Below are 20,007 nucleotides of genomic sequence, written 5' to 3'. Positions count from 1 at the left end.
TATATAAATCTCTTAAACCACATCTGCACAAAATTACCAAATATTTTGTTTAAACTAAAAAACACACTTAAATTACGAGATATTTTCCATATAACACATGTATGGAAATAAATCTGTGTCATCAGATTTTGAATTATAAAAGACATTGAATTTGTAGCATTGAATTGTTTTTGCACTGAAATTTAGTATCTGAAATTTTTTTTGCACTGAAATTAAGTATCTCAACTTTTTGCGCTGAAATTAAGTATTTGAATTTTTTTTGCATTGAAATTAAGTATCTCAACTTTTTTTGCACTGAAATTTAGTATCCCAGTTTTTTTTTTGCACTGAAATTAAGTATCTCAACTTTTTTGTGCTGAAATTAAGTATCTGAATTTTTTTTGCACTAAAATTAAGAATCTGAATTTTTTTTTGCACTGAAATTAAGTATCTCAACTTTTTTTTACACTGAAATTAAGTATGTGATTTTCTTTTTGCACTGAAATTAAGTATCTGAATTTTTTTTGCACTGAAATTAAGTATCTGAATTTTTTTTACACTGAAATTTTTTTTTTGCACTGAAATTAAGTATCTGAACTTTGTTTTTGCACTGAAATTAAGTATCTGAATTGTTTGTCTCTGAATTCAACTGTTTATAAATTTAGAATTTAAAAAATTCAGGTGCAAAAATTCAGATGCAAAAAAATCAGATGCCTAATTTCAATGCAAAAAAAAAAATCAGTGCTAGAAATTCAATGGTTTTTATAATTCAAAAACTGATGACAGATTTACTTCCATACACGGGCTAGAGGATTGTCTTGGATATATCAAAATGTAGCAATAACAAATTTCATTATATTAATACTTTTTATGCGTGAAGTCAATGCGTCCTGCAATGCACTAACACTACTAATGCAATGAAGTCAGTGTTATTACTATTCTTTGACATATACAAGACTGATATAAAACAGTGCTACATTCATGCACCATGTACTATATAGAAACTGTAACATTTTTTGTGTTTTTTTAATTAAACAAGTGCCATTGTGTATTTCAACTGGCATTTAAAGTGTTAAAAACCTGAAAATTATTGAACATGTGGTAGATTTGAGCAGAACAGATGTGGTTTGAGATTAATACAGAAAGAAAAAACTGATAAATATTAATTTATGATGATTTTATAGCAGTTTTTGTGCATGTACATTTTTCCTCAGCGGGTAGTAAATTAGTACCATCTATAAGGGTTTATACATTATGTAAGTGTTTATAAGCGCGGATGCTATTAATAATCATGCGTCTCTGTTTTGTAGTTAATGTGCGAGCTCGGAAACAGTGTCATCAACCATATATATGAAGGCTCATATCAAGAGCAAGGTCTGAAGAAACCACTGCCATCCAGTTCAAGGTGAGCATTCATAAAAACACAGTGCAAATACAATGGATATGTCAAAGATCTCATGCATTATTTAAATAGAGAATAACAGCATGCAGTGATAGATTTTACTTGAATATTTTCCTTTTACTCTATTTATATTTATCTTTCTGTACATCTCAGAGTCAAATATTGTGCTTTGTGATCGACTACATTTGTCTGACACATTTAATTGTCAGTAACTTTTCAGATACAGATTTTACACAATGCATGATAATTACAAGCTTTCAAAAACACATTAAGAACTAAACCAGTTTTTTGCATCTGTATTGACATCTGATGTTTGACAAAAAGCAATATGTTGAGCTCTGATAGTGATTTTTCTCGATGAACTTCTCTTGATTTGATTTAAGGAAATGTTCACAAAATCAAAGACTGTAGAGAAACTGTGAAAACTGAGCAGATCTGTGTATCAGACTGCTGTTGCTGTATATCAATGAGGATATAAAAAAAAAAAAAATCATTGCGTTGGTAGTTTTTGTGTAGTGCAGGACCTTCACGACAAAAAATCCCACATTGACTTGCATAGAAACCACATTTTTTAATCTCACATAACAATACTAATGCAGAGGTTTTAATGCACAATTCGGATTTTGTGGTGAAATCACATTTTTTTTTTGTGTGCTCGTTCATATTACACATTAAATGTGACTTCTATCAGTTTTGATTATGAACCGAATGCGACCCTGTTGAGCTCTGAAAGTGATTTTTCTCGATGAAATTTACTTGATTTAATTTAAGGAAATGTTCAATCTTCCAATATGTTGCCAAAAATTAATAGATTGTAGAGAAATTATGAAAACTGAACAGATCTGTGTATCAGACTGGTGTTGCTGTATATCAATGAGGATATTAAAAAAAAAAAAAAAAAAAAAAAAAAAAAATCATTGTGGTAGTAGTTTTTGTGTAGTGCAGGACCTTCACGACAAAAAATCCCACAATGACTTGCATAGAAACCACATTTTTTAATCTCACGTAACAATACTAATGCAATGATGTCAGTGCTGTTGTTAATCTTAGGTTATGTTCAAACAGCAGGTTTTATTGCACAATTCGGATTTTGTGGTGAAATCTGACTTTTTTTGTGTGCTCATTCATATTACACATTAAATGTGACTTCTATCAGTTTTGATTATGAACCGAATGCGACCCTGAAGTGACCCGCATGCGCAAAAGAGGTCCTGATGTAATACGTGACCACGCAGGTACACACTGTGTTCAGAGAAGTGACACTCCTAGGACGCAGAATAATGACGTTTGTCGCATTTCAATGACATAAAGGTCGTATAAATGCGACCTGGCCATTCAGACTGAAGTCACATTGCAAAATAACAGATACGTATCAGATTTAGGACCACGTATGAAACTGGTCTGGGTCGGATTTGAAACAATCAAATTTGTGCTGTTTAAAGTGTCTTTAACAGATTGGATACAGGTCACATAAGGGCAAAAAAATAGGATTTGGGCCACATTTGCCTGCAGTCTGAATGTAGCCTTTATTATGGCCTGAAGGTTCTAACATATTTAACAGAGGACACAGGAGACAAAAGGATTCAAATGGTAAAGTTCTTTATTTTTAGTTGTTAAGGGTAGATGTTCATTTTTCCTATTTAACCCTTCCTGTTCCCTGAAACAAAAAAAAAAGAACCAAAGTTTCAAAAAAAACAAGCACTCAGGTGAGCCGGCCAACTTAACAAAAGGACGGTATGTGGAGGACCGTAGGAGCTGACCACATACCGCTACCCCTGCATTATCAAACACAACCTGCAACTAAGTCCTGTAAAAAAGAAAAAACAAAAACATGACATCCGGACCCACCTGGTCAAATGAAAAGCAAAGGCTAACAAAAAGAGCAAAAGCACAGTACATAACAGCCATAGACACATCCAAGACTCTCATATAAAATGTTACATCCCTCCACTGTGTATTATGTAGAAAATATCAAGTTTTTATGTTGTTTTTTTAATGAAACAAGTGGCATCACATATTCAAACTGGTATTTAAAGGGTTATATTTGGTTATGACTGCAAATAACTAACTCACTCTTAATAGCACAATTATGCTATTTGTGATCATGCAGTCAAAGGGAACACAATAGTACTTTTACTCAAAATTTCAAATACTTATTTACTAAAGATTTTTATGGCAGCCAGCAAGAAAGCTATCACGAGATGCTGGCTTCAAAAACATGGCCCTTCTGTGGACACCTTTATAAATATTGTCAATCAGTTACATCATATGGAGCAGATCACTTATAATCTGAGGCTACAAAAGGATGTAGGAGAAGGACATTGGTAAAAGTGGACGCTCATCTTAGCTCAGTAACTTCAAAAATGCTACGTGTTTAAACCTGCTTAAGTAGGTGGAACTTACACACACACACATTTACACTGTGTGAGAATACATATTTATTTATGTATTCATTTATTATTTTTCTTATGCAAGTTGTGACTGCCTGATCCGGCTGTTTGAGTTATGTATGTTTAACCATGCTTGTAGTCAAATGAGAAAGTAAAAAAACAAAAACAATATTAAATTAAATACATTTTGCTTCTGTGTACTGTGACTTAAGTTTTCTTTTGGTGCGTTTACTTCAGTAATATATCTGAATACTTCCATCACGATTTGCAGGCAAGAAAAAGAGGCTTGGATTAAGGCCAAGTACGTAGAGAAGAAATTCCTGAAGAAACTGGGCTCCACAGAGATCCTCATCAACGGAGAGAGGAAGTCAGAGCGGCGGTGGAGTGTGAAGAAATGCCGGCGACACAACAGTGCGACTACGGTACCAAAAACACGACGAAGATACCGGCAGGAACCCGGAAGCACCTCCCCTTCCACCCTCTCCTCAGGTACTTGAATTAGCCTCTTTCTAAATCCCTCCAGCGACGAGTGAATTATTGGATTTAACGTCGTCATTGTGCGTACGTTTGTTTTTACAGCAGCTGCTAAGTTCAGACGAGAATCCCTGTTTTGTCCCGATGAGCTGGACTCTCTCTTCTCCTACTTTGATACAGGATCTGGGCCTCGAAGTAAGCAACAGTTCTAAAACCTGACACCTTTTACTACATACTTTCAAAGCCAAGATCTGTGAATGGTGTTTTTTTTACTAGAGTTTATTTGCAAAACATTGATCACTATGAAAGAGACAATGGTGTTAAATATGTAATGGCTTTACCTTTCGCCACTACTATGGTGTGGAACCTGATGTATTTTTTGACGCGTGTAGGAATGAATGTCCGGATGGTTTTCTTTGTCTTTGAATATGTCAATTCATTTATTAACAAATATCAAGTCCAGCCGTTCAAAAGAGATCACAGTCGTCGTTCAAAATACTCTCTATAAATAAACAAAATAGGATATTTAACATAAAAAACACTGAAAACGGTGACCAACTGTATTCACGCTGTGGCTCATGGTTAGAAAATTGTTTGGGGCTGTCCTTAAACACACCGCCCACATCACACGGCAGGTATTTGTAACCTCACAACACCCATACCATCACCCATGATGAACTGCACGTGTGGTCATCATCACAGCCACACCCACTAAACAATTATTAAATTAAGGTCAAAACAAAAAAGAGGAATAAACAAACCAAAATGTATTTTGGCTCCAACATTTTATTTTATTTTATTTTATTGTATGTATGTATGTATGTATGTATGTATGTATGTATGTATGTATGTATGTATGTATGTATGTATGTATGAATGTATTTTTGCTATGTTTTCACATCTAGAATTTGTGTGAATACTATGTGCCTCCTGTTCATATTCCTGATGTTTTTTGGTGTATATATATTTGCATGTTTATGTTTATATCTAAGTTGGGGGTGGGGACTTATGTTAAGAAGGACAGAAAAAATGTACACACTGTATGATGCATCCATGTTATGCTGTTGAAAATCCATAAAGAAAATTATAAAGAAAAAAAAAAAAAAAAGAAAACAAGAAAAAGACAGTGGTAACTAATGTGTCCATGTTCTGGCGTCTTCCGGTCCGGCAGGTCTCAGCAGTGACAGTGGGTTAGGAGGCAGCACAGACGGAAGCACAGACATCCTGGTGTTTGGGTCAGTGGTCGACAGCGTCACAGAGGAGGGTGAGTCTCCAGAAGCAATAAAGCACCACTAGATTTGGTCTTTTTTTTTTAAATATACTTTATTTTTTAATTATTACAAGAAAAGGAACATTTGAAAACTGACAGACAGTAATCATAACAATCAGGAAGTTTGCCAGTATGAAAGGTTAAGCTTGCAAAAGTACAAAACAATATATAAACAGAAAATGAGATGGGTTACATCAGGGTGTGTTGAAGTCCTTAATGGTCAATTAAGTCTAAAAATAAATAAATAAATGGGGAGTCTTTATAAACACAATCTAATTAAAATAAACTGATTTGCTCATTATTATTATTACTTTGTTTATACTATGTCGCTATTGAATGATTAATCCATTTGCCTTGTTGAAGTTAAATGCACATCACATAGGTACAATTAAAAATATAGCATCTATAGAAAAGGGTAAGTCCTGTACACCTATTCCAAACCACAAATAATAATACTTATTAATAGACATTTAATAATAGTCACGGTTTCTACAGTTGCATGAAAAATCAGGAAAAGCTATTTTTCTAACATGTATTTTCTTCCACCGCTCTAAAGCCACTATAACATAGCTTTGTTCACACTACAATGCAAAAAGAACCACAAAACGGAACAAATGCTTGGACAAACCATTGTTTATGTGGGACTTTTAAACTCTGTGAACTTCTGACTTTAAATAACATGGAATGCAGACACAGAAGTTTCAGTCTGTTATTAAGGTGAACTGCAACAACAATTATAAACTTCAGTTACCTTAACTGTTGGTTTGGGTCGTCGAAGCGTATATTTATATTATACAGATTTTACCAATATATGTGTCTATTTTAAGTGCCATGTTCTCCTTCAGGTAACACACTGACTTATACACCTGTATGACCTACATTTGGTTTCAGGTGCATGTTCATTTACACAAAGCAATAATAGACATGTGTGTCTTGGAGTGGGATGCCTTTGTTGTTTACTCACTTAATTTTCCTTGTCCACATAGATACAGAGTTTTTAAAATTGTCACTTTGGAAAATTCTCCATTTTTGCGACTTAAACTGTTGTTTACATCTGGACGAGAGGCCTAAATGTAGAGAAAAATATGTGTTTTGCTAAATAACTATTAGTTCCCGTTCAAGTGTTAAAAGTTTTAAAAACTTGTAGAAATCCTGAATAGAGACAATGTTGGAGTCTCACTTAGATTCTCATCAGGGAAGAATATGTAAGAAAAAATGGAAAACATACACTTTTCCTTACATCATGTGCACCATAGCAAAAAGTCTTGCATCTTACATAGAAATAGCACTGAATCTGGGGGGACAGAGCTTTTTCTTTTGCTGCTCCATCCCTCTGGAACTCCCTCCCACCTACCATCCGACACTGCTCTGACCTCAACACCTTCAAATCCCTTTTAAAACTAATTTATTTAAGATTGCTTTTAATGTTTAATTGTTTTATATTCATATACCCACCTTTTATGCCTGCTTTTCGTCAAGATTTTAATGTGTTTGGTTTCTGTTTTTATCTGTTTTATGTAAAGTGTCTTTGAGTATAATGAAAAGTGCTATACAAATAAAATGTATTATTATTATTATTATTATTATTATTATAAAAATATTACAGCAGATTCATCACCCCATACATCAGAATCCACATCACCTATGTTCAATAATACATGAAGAAACTTTTTTTGCACACAAATAAAAAAAAAAAAAATTAACAGGTGTCCTGTTAATTTTTTTTTTTTTTAATTTGTGTGCAAAAAATACTGGACACCTGTCAAACTATGTAGAGCAGGAATATGCAATTCTAATATCTGTTGGTGGTGCAAACAAAGTCCTGGAGACATGGTTCATATGTTTCTCACCTGCCCGAGTCTGACCTCTTACTGGCATAGTGTCATGGGAAAGATAAATAGTACTTTAAATTTGAATTTGGTCCTGACACCTGCGTTGTGTCTTCTGAATTTCCTGGAACATGATGTTACATTAGAAGTCAAAAGAGCACATTGGCTTAAAATTGCACTCACTACAGCTAAGAGGGTCATACTAAGGCACTGAAAGGGGCAGAACAACCCTACTTATTCTGAATGGTATTCAGCCTTATCAGAGACCACCTCATTTGAAAGACTGATCCACAAGATAAATGGACAGATGGATATATATAGAAGTGTGTGGGAACCCTTCTTAACACAGATTGGCTCATATTGAGGGATGCTGATTGAACTCAGCTCATGCTGGAAGATCCAATGTGCCCACCATTTTTTTTTTTTTTTTTTATGACTGGCTGGGGGAGAGGGGGGATTGTGGGAGAAAAAGGAAAAGGAAGGGTTGTTCCTTCAACATGGACATCTTACTAATGTGTGTTCTTTCCAATTTAGTGCAAGATGCAATATGTTCGGCTCTGTGTTAGGGCTGTGGACTAATTGTGATGTCCTTGATTTATTTTCTTAAATGTGACTTGTGAACTTTTGAAGGATTCAATAAAAATAAAATTTAAAAAAAAATAAAAAAAATTAACAATTCTATCTGCCGACCTTTCCCTCAGAGTGTGAGGTGTCAGAAGATTCAAGTGGTGAAGCTGAGCTGGAGGCCGAGCCGGAGACCTCAGACCCAGAGGACATCAGAGACCTTCATCCTGGGATGCTCCTTTACAAAGCCTCCAAAGCCCGAAACCTGCCTGTCATGGCTGAAGCACTAGCCCACGGGGCAGACGTCAATTTGGTAAATGACGAGGATGAGGGGAAGACGCCCCTTATACAAGCTGTGATTGGGGTGAGTCTGTGAACTGAGCTCCTGCATGATTAATATCATATACAGACTGTGATTTAGTTGCAAATGCATTATATATATCAGGGGTGTCAAACTCAGTTTAGTTCAGGGACCATATTTAGCTAAATTTGATCTGAAGTGGGCCAGACCAGAAAAATAATAACATAATAAATAATGACAACTCCAAATTTTTTGTCTTTGTTTTAGTGTAAAAAAAACCCCATTAAATTATGAAAATACTTGCTTTTATAAACTATCCAAAAAAAAACCCTGAAAAAACTGAAATTTAAATTAAGAAATGTAAGAAAATTTAGTGCAATTTTAACAATATTATTCCTCAACTTATCATTTCTACATGTGCATTATGGATCAGATCTACAAAGACACTAAACACTGAAGAACAGGAAGAAAAGAGTTCAAATTGGGCTTAATTTTCTTTAGACATTTCAGGTTGTTCATATTTGTTCAGGTAATTCACATTTTAGTTTAGTGTTACAGGATAGTTTGTAAATGTAAATATTTTCATAATTTAATGTTATTTTTTGCAGTAAAACAAAGAAAAAAAAATTAAGTTGTTAATTCTAGATTTTTTTTGGCTTAATTCAAGATTTTTTTACTTAATTGAAGATTTTTTTGGCTTAATTCAAGATTTTTTAAAATTTAATCGAAGATTTTTTTTTGGTTTAATTCAAGATTTTTTTTTACTTAATTGAAGATTTTTTTGGCTTAATTCAAGATTTTTTTTTAAATTTAATCAAAGATTTTTTTTTTTGCTTAATTGAAGATTTTTTACTTAATTGAAGACTTTTTTTGGCTTAATTGAAGATTTTTTTTACTTAATTGAAGATTTTTTTTTTTTTTGCTTAATTCAAGATTTTTTCCTTAATTCAAGCTAAATTTTTTTTGCTTAATTCAATTCAAGATTGTGGAATTTTTGCACTTGGCAAAAACATCCCAGGGGCCGAACTGGACCCTTTGGCGGGCCACATTTGGCCCCCGGGCCGCATGTTTGACACCCCTGATATATATATTCAGCAGCCGCATGGAAAAACCCACTCACTCCTAGGGTCCATATTGAATATTTGTTGTTGTCAGTGCCAGGCTAACTACTGCTGTTTATTTATTTTAGGGATCATTGATAGCCTGCGAGTTCCTGCTGCAGAACGCTGCTGACGTCAACCAAAGAGACGCGAGAGGGAGGGGTCCCCTGCACCACGCCACATATCTGGGACACACTGGGTGAGTCATGATGCCGCTGACTCGTTGGTGTTACGCTGAACTGCATCTCATATGAATTCAACCTCATTAAAACCTGCTTTGTTTGCATTGGTGCTTTTATGTCGTGACTTACATTGTTTTCCTCTCGGTTTTCCAGGCAGGTGTGTTTATTCCTCAAAAGGGGAGCTACACAGAACGATGGGGATGATGACGGCCAGGATCCTTTGAGTATAGCCGTGCAGCAAGCAAATGCAGATATAGTCACACTGTATGTTAATTTACGTACATATTTTCTGTTTATGGTTATTGTTTTTGGTTCGGTTTGTTTGTTTGTTAACACTCTAGCAGCAACACTATTGGTTGAATTCATGCAAAATTTTATAGACTGCCAGTGACCCAGAATAGATCTCATTACATTTTGGGAACAGTAGATCAAAGTTCAAATTTTTTTATGCATTTTTAAGGTCTTTTTTTTCACCATTTACTTATAATGGGTGAAATTTCAAATCTCTGTAGCAGCAAAACTATTGGTTAAATTCATAGTAAATTTAGGCTATAGATTGCCAGTGACCCAGAATAGATGTCAGTACATTTTGGGAAAAATAGGTGAAAGTTTCAATTTTTTATGATTTTTTTTTTTTTAATCTTTTTTTTCCCATTTACTTAAAATGGGCAAAATTCCTCATGTCTGTAGCAGCTAAACTATTGGTTGAATTCATATCAAATTGGGTTTATAGATTACCAGGGACCCAGAATAGATGTGGTTATATTTTGGGAAAGTAGGTCATAGTTAAAATTACACTGGTCGACAAGGAAAATGCTTCCAGAATAAAAGTAATGAAATTTTACCACATGAGAGTCACTGATAAAGAAAAATCAAGTAAAAAATGCTGGTTGGCTAAACTTTCCAAGATACAGCCTTGGGTTAAAATGTGAAATTCAAGAATTAACGAGAGAATGGGTTTGACTCAAAAGGAATATTTGTCTCAGAGCTACAAGATCTACTTCAAAACACTGTCTGCACATTAGAATACATTCACTTTACAGGTTCTATTTAGTGGAAGACTTATAAAACTATTATATAAATGTACATAAACCAATATATATGTGTAATAACACTTAATCATATACCTTGAAAACATCAGCAAACCGGCACTTTTGTCATTTATTTTCCATTTAATCTTATTAAAATACGTAACATTTAGCACATTTAATCTCTGAAGCAAATCATTTCTAAAAAATTGTAGACCAGTGTTCTTAATGAATTTTTTTTTTTCTCCCATTTACTTATAATGGGCATAATTTCAAAAGTCTATTACAACATCAATTTTGTTTCAGTTTACTTCAGACTTGGCACATATATACAGGGTGGGGAAGCAAAATTTACAATGAACATTTAGTTGTTTTTTCTCAGCAGGCACTACGTCAGTTGTTTTGAAACCAAACATATATTGATGTCATAATCATACCTAACACTATTATCCATACCTTTTCAGAAACTTTTGCCCATATGAGTAATCAGGAAAGCAAACGTCAAAGAGTGTGTGATTTGCTGAATGCACTCGTCACACCAAAGGAGATTTCAAAAATAGTTGGAGTGTCCATAAAGACTGTTTATAATGGAAAGAAGAGAATGACTATGAGCAAAACTATTACGAGAAAGTCTGGAAGATACTATTAAAGAAGAATGGCAGAAGTTGTCACCCGAATATTTGAGGAACACTTGCGCAAGTTTCAGGAAGCGTGTGAAGGCAGTTATTGAGAAAGAAGGAAGACACAGAATAAAAACATTTTCTATTATGTCAATTTTCTTGTGGCAAATAAATTCTCATGACTTTCAATAAACTAATTGGTCATACACTGTCTTTCAATCCCTGCCTCAAAATATTGTAAATTTTGCTTCCCCACCCTGTAAACCATTTTTATTTATATAATATGCTCTATATGACTGCCATTTTGTTGGGAACACATTTCAATGCGTGTCCTCCACTGCTGAAGCATTCTTTGGGTTATCTGAAATATAAAGAAATACATGTTAGAACCATATATGTATGGAATGTATAATGTCTCCTATGTATGGAGACTTATGGGACACCCTGTATATGTGTAATAACACTTAATCATATACCTTGAAAACATTAGCAAACCGGCACTTTTGTCATTTATTTTCCAATTAATCTTATTAAAATACGTAACATTTAGCACATTTAATCTCTGAAGTAAATCATTTCTAAAAAATTGTAGACCAGTGTTCTAATTTAATTTAATTATTTAATTTAATTTTTTTTTTTCTCCCATTTACTTATAACGGACGTAATTTCAAATGTCTATTACAACATCAATTTTGTTTCAGTTTACTTCAGACTTGGCACATATATAGAGGAAATTCATATGCTGACATCGGCACATGCATAAACATGATACATCAGCTGGATCAATGCCAAAATAAGATACAATACATGCGAGGGGCGGGGTTTGTTGTGCCTGGCACCACTTGTTAACAGTTTTTCCCCCTTCAGTATTTGTGACTTCCCTTCTCCTCTTGCATCTTCAGGTTGCGTCTGGCCAGGATGAATGAAGAGATGCGAGAGTCTGAGGGACCCTTTGGCCAGCCAGGTCAATACCCAATCAGCAGCCCTACTGAGCAACAGTATAAGAAATGCATTCAGGAGTTTATCTGTCTCACTATAGCCGAGTGCTAGAGAAAGCCTCACTTTTTATGTATTAAGTCCAGTCAGGTTAAACTACAGTGTAAACAAAAACAAAAAAAAAAGTGAAGGGGGTGCCAGCAGACATAAGACTGTCAGTTTTCAACACCAGATCAAGTGATTATTGCATATATTCAGATCATTTCCAGGGTTCGTGTCTTCTGCCAGCAGTTCGCTCCCATCTCAGGATCACATCAGAACTCAGTTTAATCTTCCTGTAATGATGTCAGATGTGACCGGTGTGCTTAAAGATACTGTAGACGCGTTTAGTGAGGTGCTGATCAGTCCAGTCACAAATCACTGCCATGGAAGATGGTTTTTTTTTTCATCTTTTCAGGGTAATTTCAGCACTATAGTCAGTCAGTCAGTCACTAGACCACCACTGAAGTCATCAGCAGTGTATACGGGACCAATCTCATCATAAAAAAAATTGGAATTACTAGAGAATACGTGGAGCTTTGAACCAAAGAACTGCCACATGTCACATCCAAGCATTCCTAGGTTTAATTTTAACATGTGATTTGTTATGATAATCCAATGCTAATCAGTATTTATAGCACAGATGGTACAAAACAGATGTCAAAGTAAGTAATACACAGGGGATTCAGCCAGTTCACTGGGTTGTTATTTAATAATGCAAATGACAGTTTATTGGCTGTACATTTTATTATCTAAATGATGTGCATCTGCAGAGGTGGCAGGGCTCTTCAACACCCAGTCCTGTGGTGTAACTGTGACTGAGAGTAAATGATACAACTACAAGTGTCATTTCTCTGTTTTGATTAAGAGATTGAGCGAGTAAAGCTTTTATCTAAAATTTAAGAGCAAAATTATGCACTTTTCTTACTAACAGTAATTACAATTCTGTTTTTGCTCTTATTCCTTCATTTTACAGGGTTATTTTTTTTGTTTTTATTTATGGAGAAATGCCCAGAGCAATAGTGCAATGATTATTTCACTACAGATAATCTGTATTTTTTGTATTATGTTTGACAGCAATGCAGATGGTATTTTTTTAAGCTGGATCTATTTTGTTAGATTTTATTTTACCGAGCACTCACGCAGTAGTAGTGTTGCTGTATATTCTCATTCTGAGAAAGAAAGCCAATACTCCACATTTTCATAATGTACAATCACTATTCTGCAGAACCGACTGCAGAGGAAGATGGACTTTTTGATAAAATCACACTCTACTCACATATTCTTCTGTATATAACGTATTTGTATGTAAAAATGTTTGTTGACAACATTGATCTGATGTGTCATGACTCTATTAGATTTCTGTTTGTTTGTTTGTTTATAGTGCACGGGTTTCTGTTACCCAGGTCTTCCTAAACCCTGTTGCTTTTATTTACTTCTGTACCCAGTGTATGTGAATATTTGACATTAGTATTACTGAATAATGTTAATGCCCATGCTACACTATATACTGCCAAATTGTGATGACAGTGCATGGAATGACATTCATGAATCACTATGTCAAGTCCTACCATCTTGAATTGGCTGGATAAGGCTAGTGCAGAAACGCTTGATGACAATGAACATGGCAGTCTAGACACTGCTTGAAACAGAATTCAATCAATTTTACATTACATTAAAGAGCACAGATTGAAGTGTGGCCAGTGCATAGGCAGTACAAGTGAGATAATGGGGTTGATTAGATGGAAATGGTAGACTGCTGCTCTGTAAATGATGTCAAATCACTGGAATATGTGGACCCAAATGGACAAATCGTTACTTTAAAGAATAACCCCGAATTACCTTTTTCCAAAGATGATCCAGACTGTTGGTATTTGATTCAAGCCAAAGACCAAACACAGTTTTCAGAGAGCCAGCAGCTCATTTCTACCAGCAGAGCATGAATCCAAAGAGATTTTTATCTCTTATTAGGGACCATGTGGGAGTTATTGGGGTGGGGTGGGTGAACACTAATGTTGTTTATATCACTGTTATCTAGATCAGTAGGTCTCATCCACATGAAGTTGCACCTAGTTTTACAGAAACCGAACAAATGTCGGTGAAGCGAATTCACTGTGCCATAATGTGCGTTTTGAAAAATATACACATATTTAGATGTCTGTTTTCAGAGTACATTACATAGTTAACATCATAGCTGTATGGTTTATTCTTAAGAAAATGAATTTAACATGACTGCATAATGCGAACCCTTAGGCCTACAAAGGGCTGTTTTTACTTAACATACAGTTGTAGAATCTGTTTTGGTTCTAATAACATGACGGTTTTGATGGTTTCACACTCTCTCTGCAAACAGTTGGAGTTTCTATCCTTGTTTATCATCTGCACATAAATCCACTGTGACCTCACTCAGGGTCATGTATGCACTTCAACATCTTGCTTGTAACTGACAATGTAAACATGTCACCTGTCACTCAAATGTTGATGCTACTGATGCAACAGCCAGAATAAAAGTCTGACATCAGATACTTATACACTGGAACCATTTGGAATAAACCCTCTGGTATCCGGGTGTGCCTTTTAGGCACACTTTGCACTTTGTGTTAAAAAACTTCATATTATTTTTCACAATTTAAATAAGGTTAGAATTCAGAAGTTGTTCATTTTTGCATGATCTTTAAAATTCTGGCCACAAACTAAAATGTGCACACTGTAAACAAAAGAAAATTACAAGACTAGCATCTGTCTCCCAAGTGTGCCTAAAACACACAATTTCTTCCATTTGATATGTATGATTAGGGCTGACCTTGATTTACAAAAATAAAATCAAGTTAGAGCAGAAAAATAAATCAATATATAATATTTAATAGTTTGATTTATAGGTGTGCATTTTATGCACACTGGGTAACAGATGCTAGTATTTTTGAACATTTGACCTAGCACCAAAAATAATAATGCAAATTAACCAGTGTTGGAGTTAATCACTGACATATGCCAGGCTGCAAAAATCAATTAACATGTGTCCACTTTTTATGTAGTATATTGAAAAAATAATTTTTTTTGTGTTTTTTGCATTCAAAGAAATGGTTTGTTTACATTACAAACACGGGATTTAAAGGGTTAAAAATGTGACAGTTATTGAGTATTTGGTATTTTTGTTTACGGCTCAAGTTAATGAAATAGAAAAAAGAGTAAAAGAATTAAAAACAAACTGTATGAAATTTTTTTTGACATTATTCCACAAGTGTGCCAAAAAGGCACACTTGCTGCTTAGTAAGGGCCTTGCTGGATGGGATACCGGAGGGTTAATATAATAGATTTTCAGGTGCTTTCTGTTTTAACAAAGAACTAATTATTATTAAAATAAATGTAAAAACATCTAGTTATCATGAGAAAGATAGTAAAAAGAAAGGCTGGCTTGTTAAAAAACACACACATAACTCACAAAAACATAATTTTATTAATGTTAAAGACTCTCCTCTACAGTGCATTTAAAACAAAACTACCCTCCCTTATGAAAAAACAAACAAAACCATCCCTTCATCTCGTCTTACCCCTCACCACATGATGATTGTCATATGGTCTCTGAACTGTTTGTGACTCTGCAGCATTAAAATGTGTTTTAAAACACCAGAATATGACGGTTAACTCAGTTTCATCTTGATTCCTGCTCGTTTGCGATAGATTTAAAGCACTTTGATACGGCCAGTTTTCTGCAGTATATGGTGTGATGGCTGTGGAAGCAGCTGAAACCTACTACATAAAAGGAAGCAGAATCTGCTCTATGAAAGATGTCATCACTGGCCAATAATGATTTCCATTCAAGTATTATGTTGTACAGTACAATGTGTCTACAGTGTTTCAGTCTTTTAGGTCCGAAACTTGACTGTTGTGTATATAAACTAAAAACTATTAACACTTTAACTGCTTGCTTCTAACATCCAGTTTTTAACTTTCCTGTATTTTCTGTCTCTGACTGTTATCTGTACAATTTCTTTGAATATTGTAAGAGAATGTGTGTCTTAATATACAGTACCTGTGAATACTAACACTGTCTGTTCTCTTAGACGTTTTTGTTCAGTAACTCCTCTCAGTGTCTTCTAAAATGATGCTGACAAATAAATGGAAGATGTGACTGAACTTACTTCTCCCTTTGCTTCCTTGCTTCATTTCTGAATCTTTAACAGCCTTTTACGACATCTAACTGCATTAACAGACTCCTAACTTCATGCTGCCTTTGTAGTAATTATAGATCAAAGGTCTGATTTTCACTGCATGGCTTTATAATTTATTTACTGTGTACACTAGACTATGAATGGCATGTTTGAATATGCATGATATTATGGCTCAGAGAGAGTTGGGATGGATACAGTCTGCTGATGCAAAAGCCAGATTATTTCTAGGTCTAATATGAAGGAACCATATCGGCTCTTAAGTTTGCACTCTGTGATCCCTCGGCCTTCTTCTCTTTCTTGTGCAGACATACACAGGGAAAGCCTGGAATGCTCATCGCCTTTTTAATTAGTCGGGCCTGGGAGCTCTCATGGAACACAAAAGAGTTCAACTGCTTTTGTTGTGTCCGTAAATTCAGCCGTTACCATGGCCACAAGAAAAGTAAAGGCTTAGAATTTGGAAAGTTGAAAGAGGGAGGCTTCATGGTGCCTCAGCCTGTTTTGCCCTTCCATTCATGAGGCTTCCTTACCCGGGGCTCCACTGCGTTCTGTTTCCCTCCAGCTTGTACTTCTAACTTTCATATAAAAGATGTTTTGACTGTTAGTAACTTCAGAGCATAGTACCAAATAGAGGGTTTTTTCTCTCCAGTTTGTTGTTTTTATGACTGTTTCCCCTTGTTTTCTTCATCAGGAGATGCCACATACCTTGATATCTTCAGAGAATTTTCCCACATGGCATCCCACGACCCAGAAAAGCTGAAACGGAGGAGTGTACACTTCCGACACTCCTTCAGGTAGTCCGCCCAGCGTCTGGAAAGGAACAAAGTCACACTTGAAAAGTGCAAAAGTCGCATCTAGTTATAGGTTCATGGGTTGTTCAGCACAAGTGATCCTTTACAGTATAAAAAAACACTGCCTAATACATTTTGCATTTCATAGAATACTACCAAACCTGTTATTCCACAAAGAAAAGCTCACACTATCTAAAGTGCATTTAGTGGAAATAAAGTTTTGTGATGCTGTTACACTCCTGGCTAGTTAGCTGCAGTACACCTGCAAGAGTCTTGTGCTGTTCTCAGATAAACCTTTTTATTTTGATAGCAGATATGAGGATTTGCTGGTCTTTTCCTCTTATAGCCATAGAAAATATAGAGTTTTGTACAATGTAGAACTTTATACAAAGCACTTGTTTTGTTTTTATTATTTTTCCTTGTTTCCTTGCTGTTATTTTGATCAATGTGTGTCATTTGTAGAAGGAATTGCAACAATATTTTTTATAAATCCAATGATGCATGCATTTTATTTCATATCAGACTTGAATTGTGCTATGTAATAAGGATAAGGAGTGTCATATTATGCTATTAGCATCACCTGTCAACATTTTGATGCCACAGTGTTATTTCTGTTGGTGGACAGTCTATTTTGATATGTATTGTTGTGTTATTTTGCATTGACTGTGCTGGTCTAGTCTGTGTATTATTTTGTTTAAATGTATTTGGCAGTACCACTATGAAATGCAGTGCTTATGTTACTGTATATGTGCTGTAGAAGCAAAAATGCTAATATATCTGAATGAACAGAAATACTGATAAAAGACTGATGAAAATACAAACCGTCTCTGTCAACGTATGTCCACATCTCAACCACATTCTACTTCACACAAGCTGTGGCAAAAGCGCCTCCCTGTGGTTAAAAGTAAGATTTGGCAAATGGAAACCTTTTGACTGCAGGTCAACCAGTCTGTCCCAAACTTAAAGGACCCTAGATAGGACTTCAGGACCTTTTTTATTTCGTCACAAACAGGATAAAATGCATAAAAATGTTATGATATGTGAATTAATTTTCATTATCTCTATCTTGGAGCCTAATATTTACTCAATTTTAATACCACTTCTACCACTTAACAACATTTTAGCCCTATTTGACACTTAAAGCAACATGTATCTTTTCACATAGAAAATTTTGTATATATGATATGATATAGTACTGTTCTGGTAACTTCTGCAGTAGTTTACAAATTATCTAACTGACTGCACATTGAGAGACTGCAACATTAAAATGCTTTCACATGTACTGATTGGTGTTATAAAAAAAACAGCAATATGATATTCTATAGCAATCAAACACCTCAAAGAGAGGCGTTCTGTATAAAAAGCACAGTTTTTAGTAGTAGTTGTTGTAGAGAGGTGCACGTGAACATAATGTCCACTACAGAGGTCAGAGGTCAGTGGGCTGATTTGGGATATGGTTACAGGCAGTCAGTGCTGGAAGAACTTTCCATTGAACTACAGCAGGGATGTCAAACTTATGTTAGTTCAGGGGCCACATTCAGCTAAATTTGATCTGCAGTGGGCCGAACCAGTAAAATAATAACATAATAATATATAAATAATGTCCACTCCAAACTTTTCTCTATGTTTTAGAGTGAAAAAAGTTAATTGACATTATGAAAAGGTTTACATCTACAAACTATCCTTTCAAAAGATGTGAATAGCATGAACAAACTGAAAAAATAAGTATAATTTTAACAATATTCTGCCTCAGTTTATCATTGACACATGTACATTATAACTTACAGATCACAGTGGATCTACAAATACACAAAACATTTAGTAAAAGGCAGAATATTGTTAAAATTGTACTTACTTTTCTTAAGACATTTCAGGTTATTCACATTTTTTGCAAAATTATACTTTGTTTTAGTGTAAATACATGAAAATATTTACATTTACAAAGAGAAAAATTTGAAGTTGTCATTATTTATGTGTTATTATGATCATATTTTATTGGCCAACTTGAGATTGAATTGGTCTGAATGTGGAACCTGAACTAGAAGGATTGTTAATATCTTAGTGTAATTTCTGCATTTCACAAATTCATCCCGAGGGCTGGACTTGACCCTTTGGTGGGCCGAATTTGGTCCCCAGGCCGCATGTTTGACATCTGTGAACTACGGGATTATTACCTCCACCAGGAGGTATTGTGATCACTTTGCTTTGTGTGTTTGTTTGCGTGTTTGTTTGTTTGTTAGCAACTTTACGGGAAAACTATTACAACCATCTTTACCAAATTTTACCCACAGACAGGCCTAGGCCCAGGGACGAACCCATTACATTTTGGGCCCACTAGGCCAGAGTTCAAGGTCACAGCAAGGTCACAAAATCTCAAATTTTCCTATCTTTAATCAATGAGAAATTTTCAAAAATTCATAAAAAAAATTTCAAAACGACTCCGATTAGCCTCCAGTTTGATCCACCCGTAGCTTATAACAATATCTAGTATCTGGCACAACATTGTCCACATCCACTGTGGAATGTGGACTCTGTGGACATTTCAATTTAACATTGAAAATCCCATTTATGACACATTTTTCATTATAACTCAGCAAATATTGATTGGAATTTAATATAATTTGACATACACATGACTGGTACCATGCTTCAGCTGTTTCTGCTGTATGGAACAACCTGGAAACTGTTTAATTTAAAAAGAAATAGTCGATCCACACATGCACACCGTTCGGGGTGCTTGGCGGAGGTTTTGCGTTCTCTGAACACTTGTTAAAAAATAGTACTTGAGTAAAAACAGTTAATTATTTCAAATGAATCCCCATTTGTTTGGCTTTATGTAACTATTGATGTATATTCATAGTCAGTGCAAATCAGTGATTTACACTTAAAGAAGCCAAATGATAATCTATAGTTTGCATGCGTGTAAGGAGACC

At 34.9% G+C, this 20,007-nt stretch overlaps 1 protein-coding gene across 5 annotated transcripts in view; it reads left to right on the top strand.

Moving 5' to 3' along the window:
* The window catches only part of LOC115423220 (arf-GAP with coiled-coil, ANK repeat and PH domain-containing protein 3-like), a 99,574-nt gene extending 81,679 nt beyond the window's left edge, over nt 1-17,895 (top strand). Inside the window, exons 17-25 of one of the 5 annotated variants that reach the window (XM_030139994.1) lie at nt 1,290-1,384; nt 4,043-4,260; nt 4,354-4,440; nt 5,417-5,509; nt 8,046-8,272; nt 9,399-9,508; nt 9,645-9,755; nt 12,042-12,103; nt 16,975-17,895. In XM_030139994.1, coding sequence (XP_029995854.1) covers nt 1,290-1,384; nt 4,043-4,260; nt 4,354-4,440; nt 5,417-5,509; nt 8,046-8,272; nt 9,399-9,508; nt 9,645-9,755; nt 12,042-12,103; nt 16,975-17,081 — 1,110 coding nt within the window. In that variant the 3' untranslated portion in view covers nt 17,082-17,895. Of the gene's footprint in view, nt 1-1,289; nt 1,385-4,042; nt 4,261-4,350; nt 4,441-5,407; nt 5,510-8,045; nt 8,273-9,398; nt 9,509-9,644; nt 9,756-12,041; nt 14,373-16,974 lie in introns of those variants that run through there. The other 4 variants (XM_030139991.1, XM_030139993.1, XM_030139990.1 and 1 more) reach the window with 4 other exon arrangements.
* The last annotated feature ends 2,112 nt before the right edge of the window (nt 17,896-20,007 follow it).

This window comes from Sphaeramia orbicularis, chromosome 7, assembly GCF_902148855.1.
Source record: "Sphaeramia orbicularis chromosome 7, fSphaOr1.1, whole genome shotgun sequence".
Taxonomy (NCBI): Eukaryota; Metazoa; Chordata; class Actinopteri; order Kurtiformes; family Apogonidae; genus Sphaeramia; species Sphaeramia orbicularis.
The sequence above is the reverse complement of the archived record's forward strand: the minus strand, read 5'-3'. Positions and strand labels throughout refer to the sequence as shown.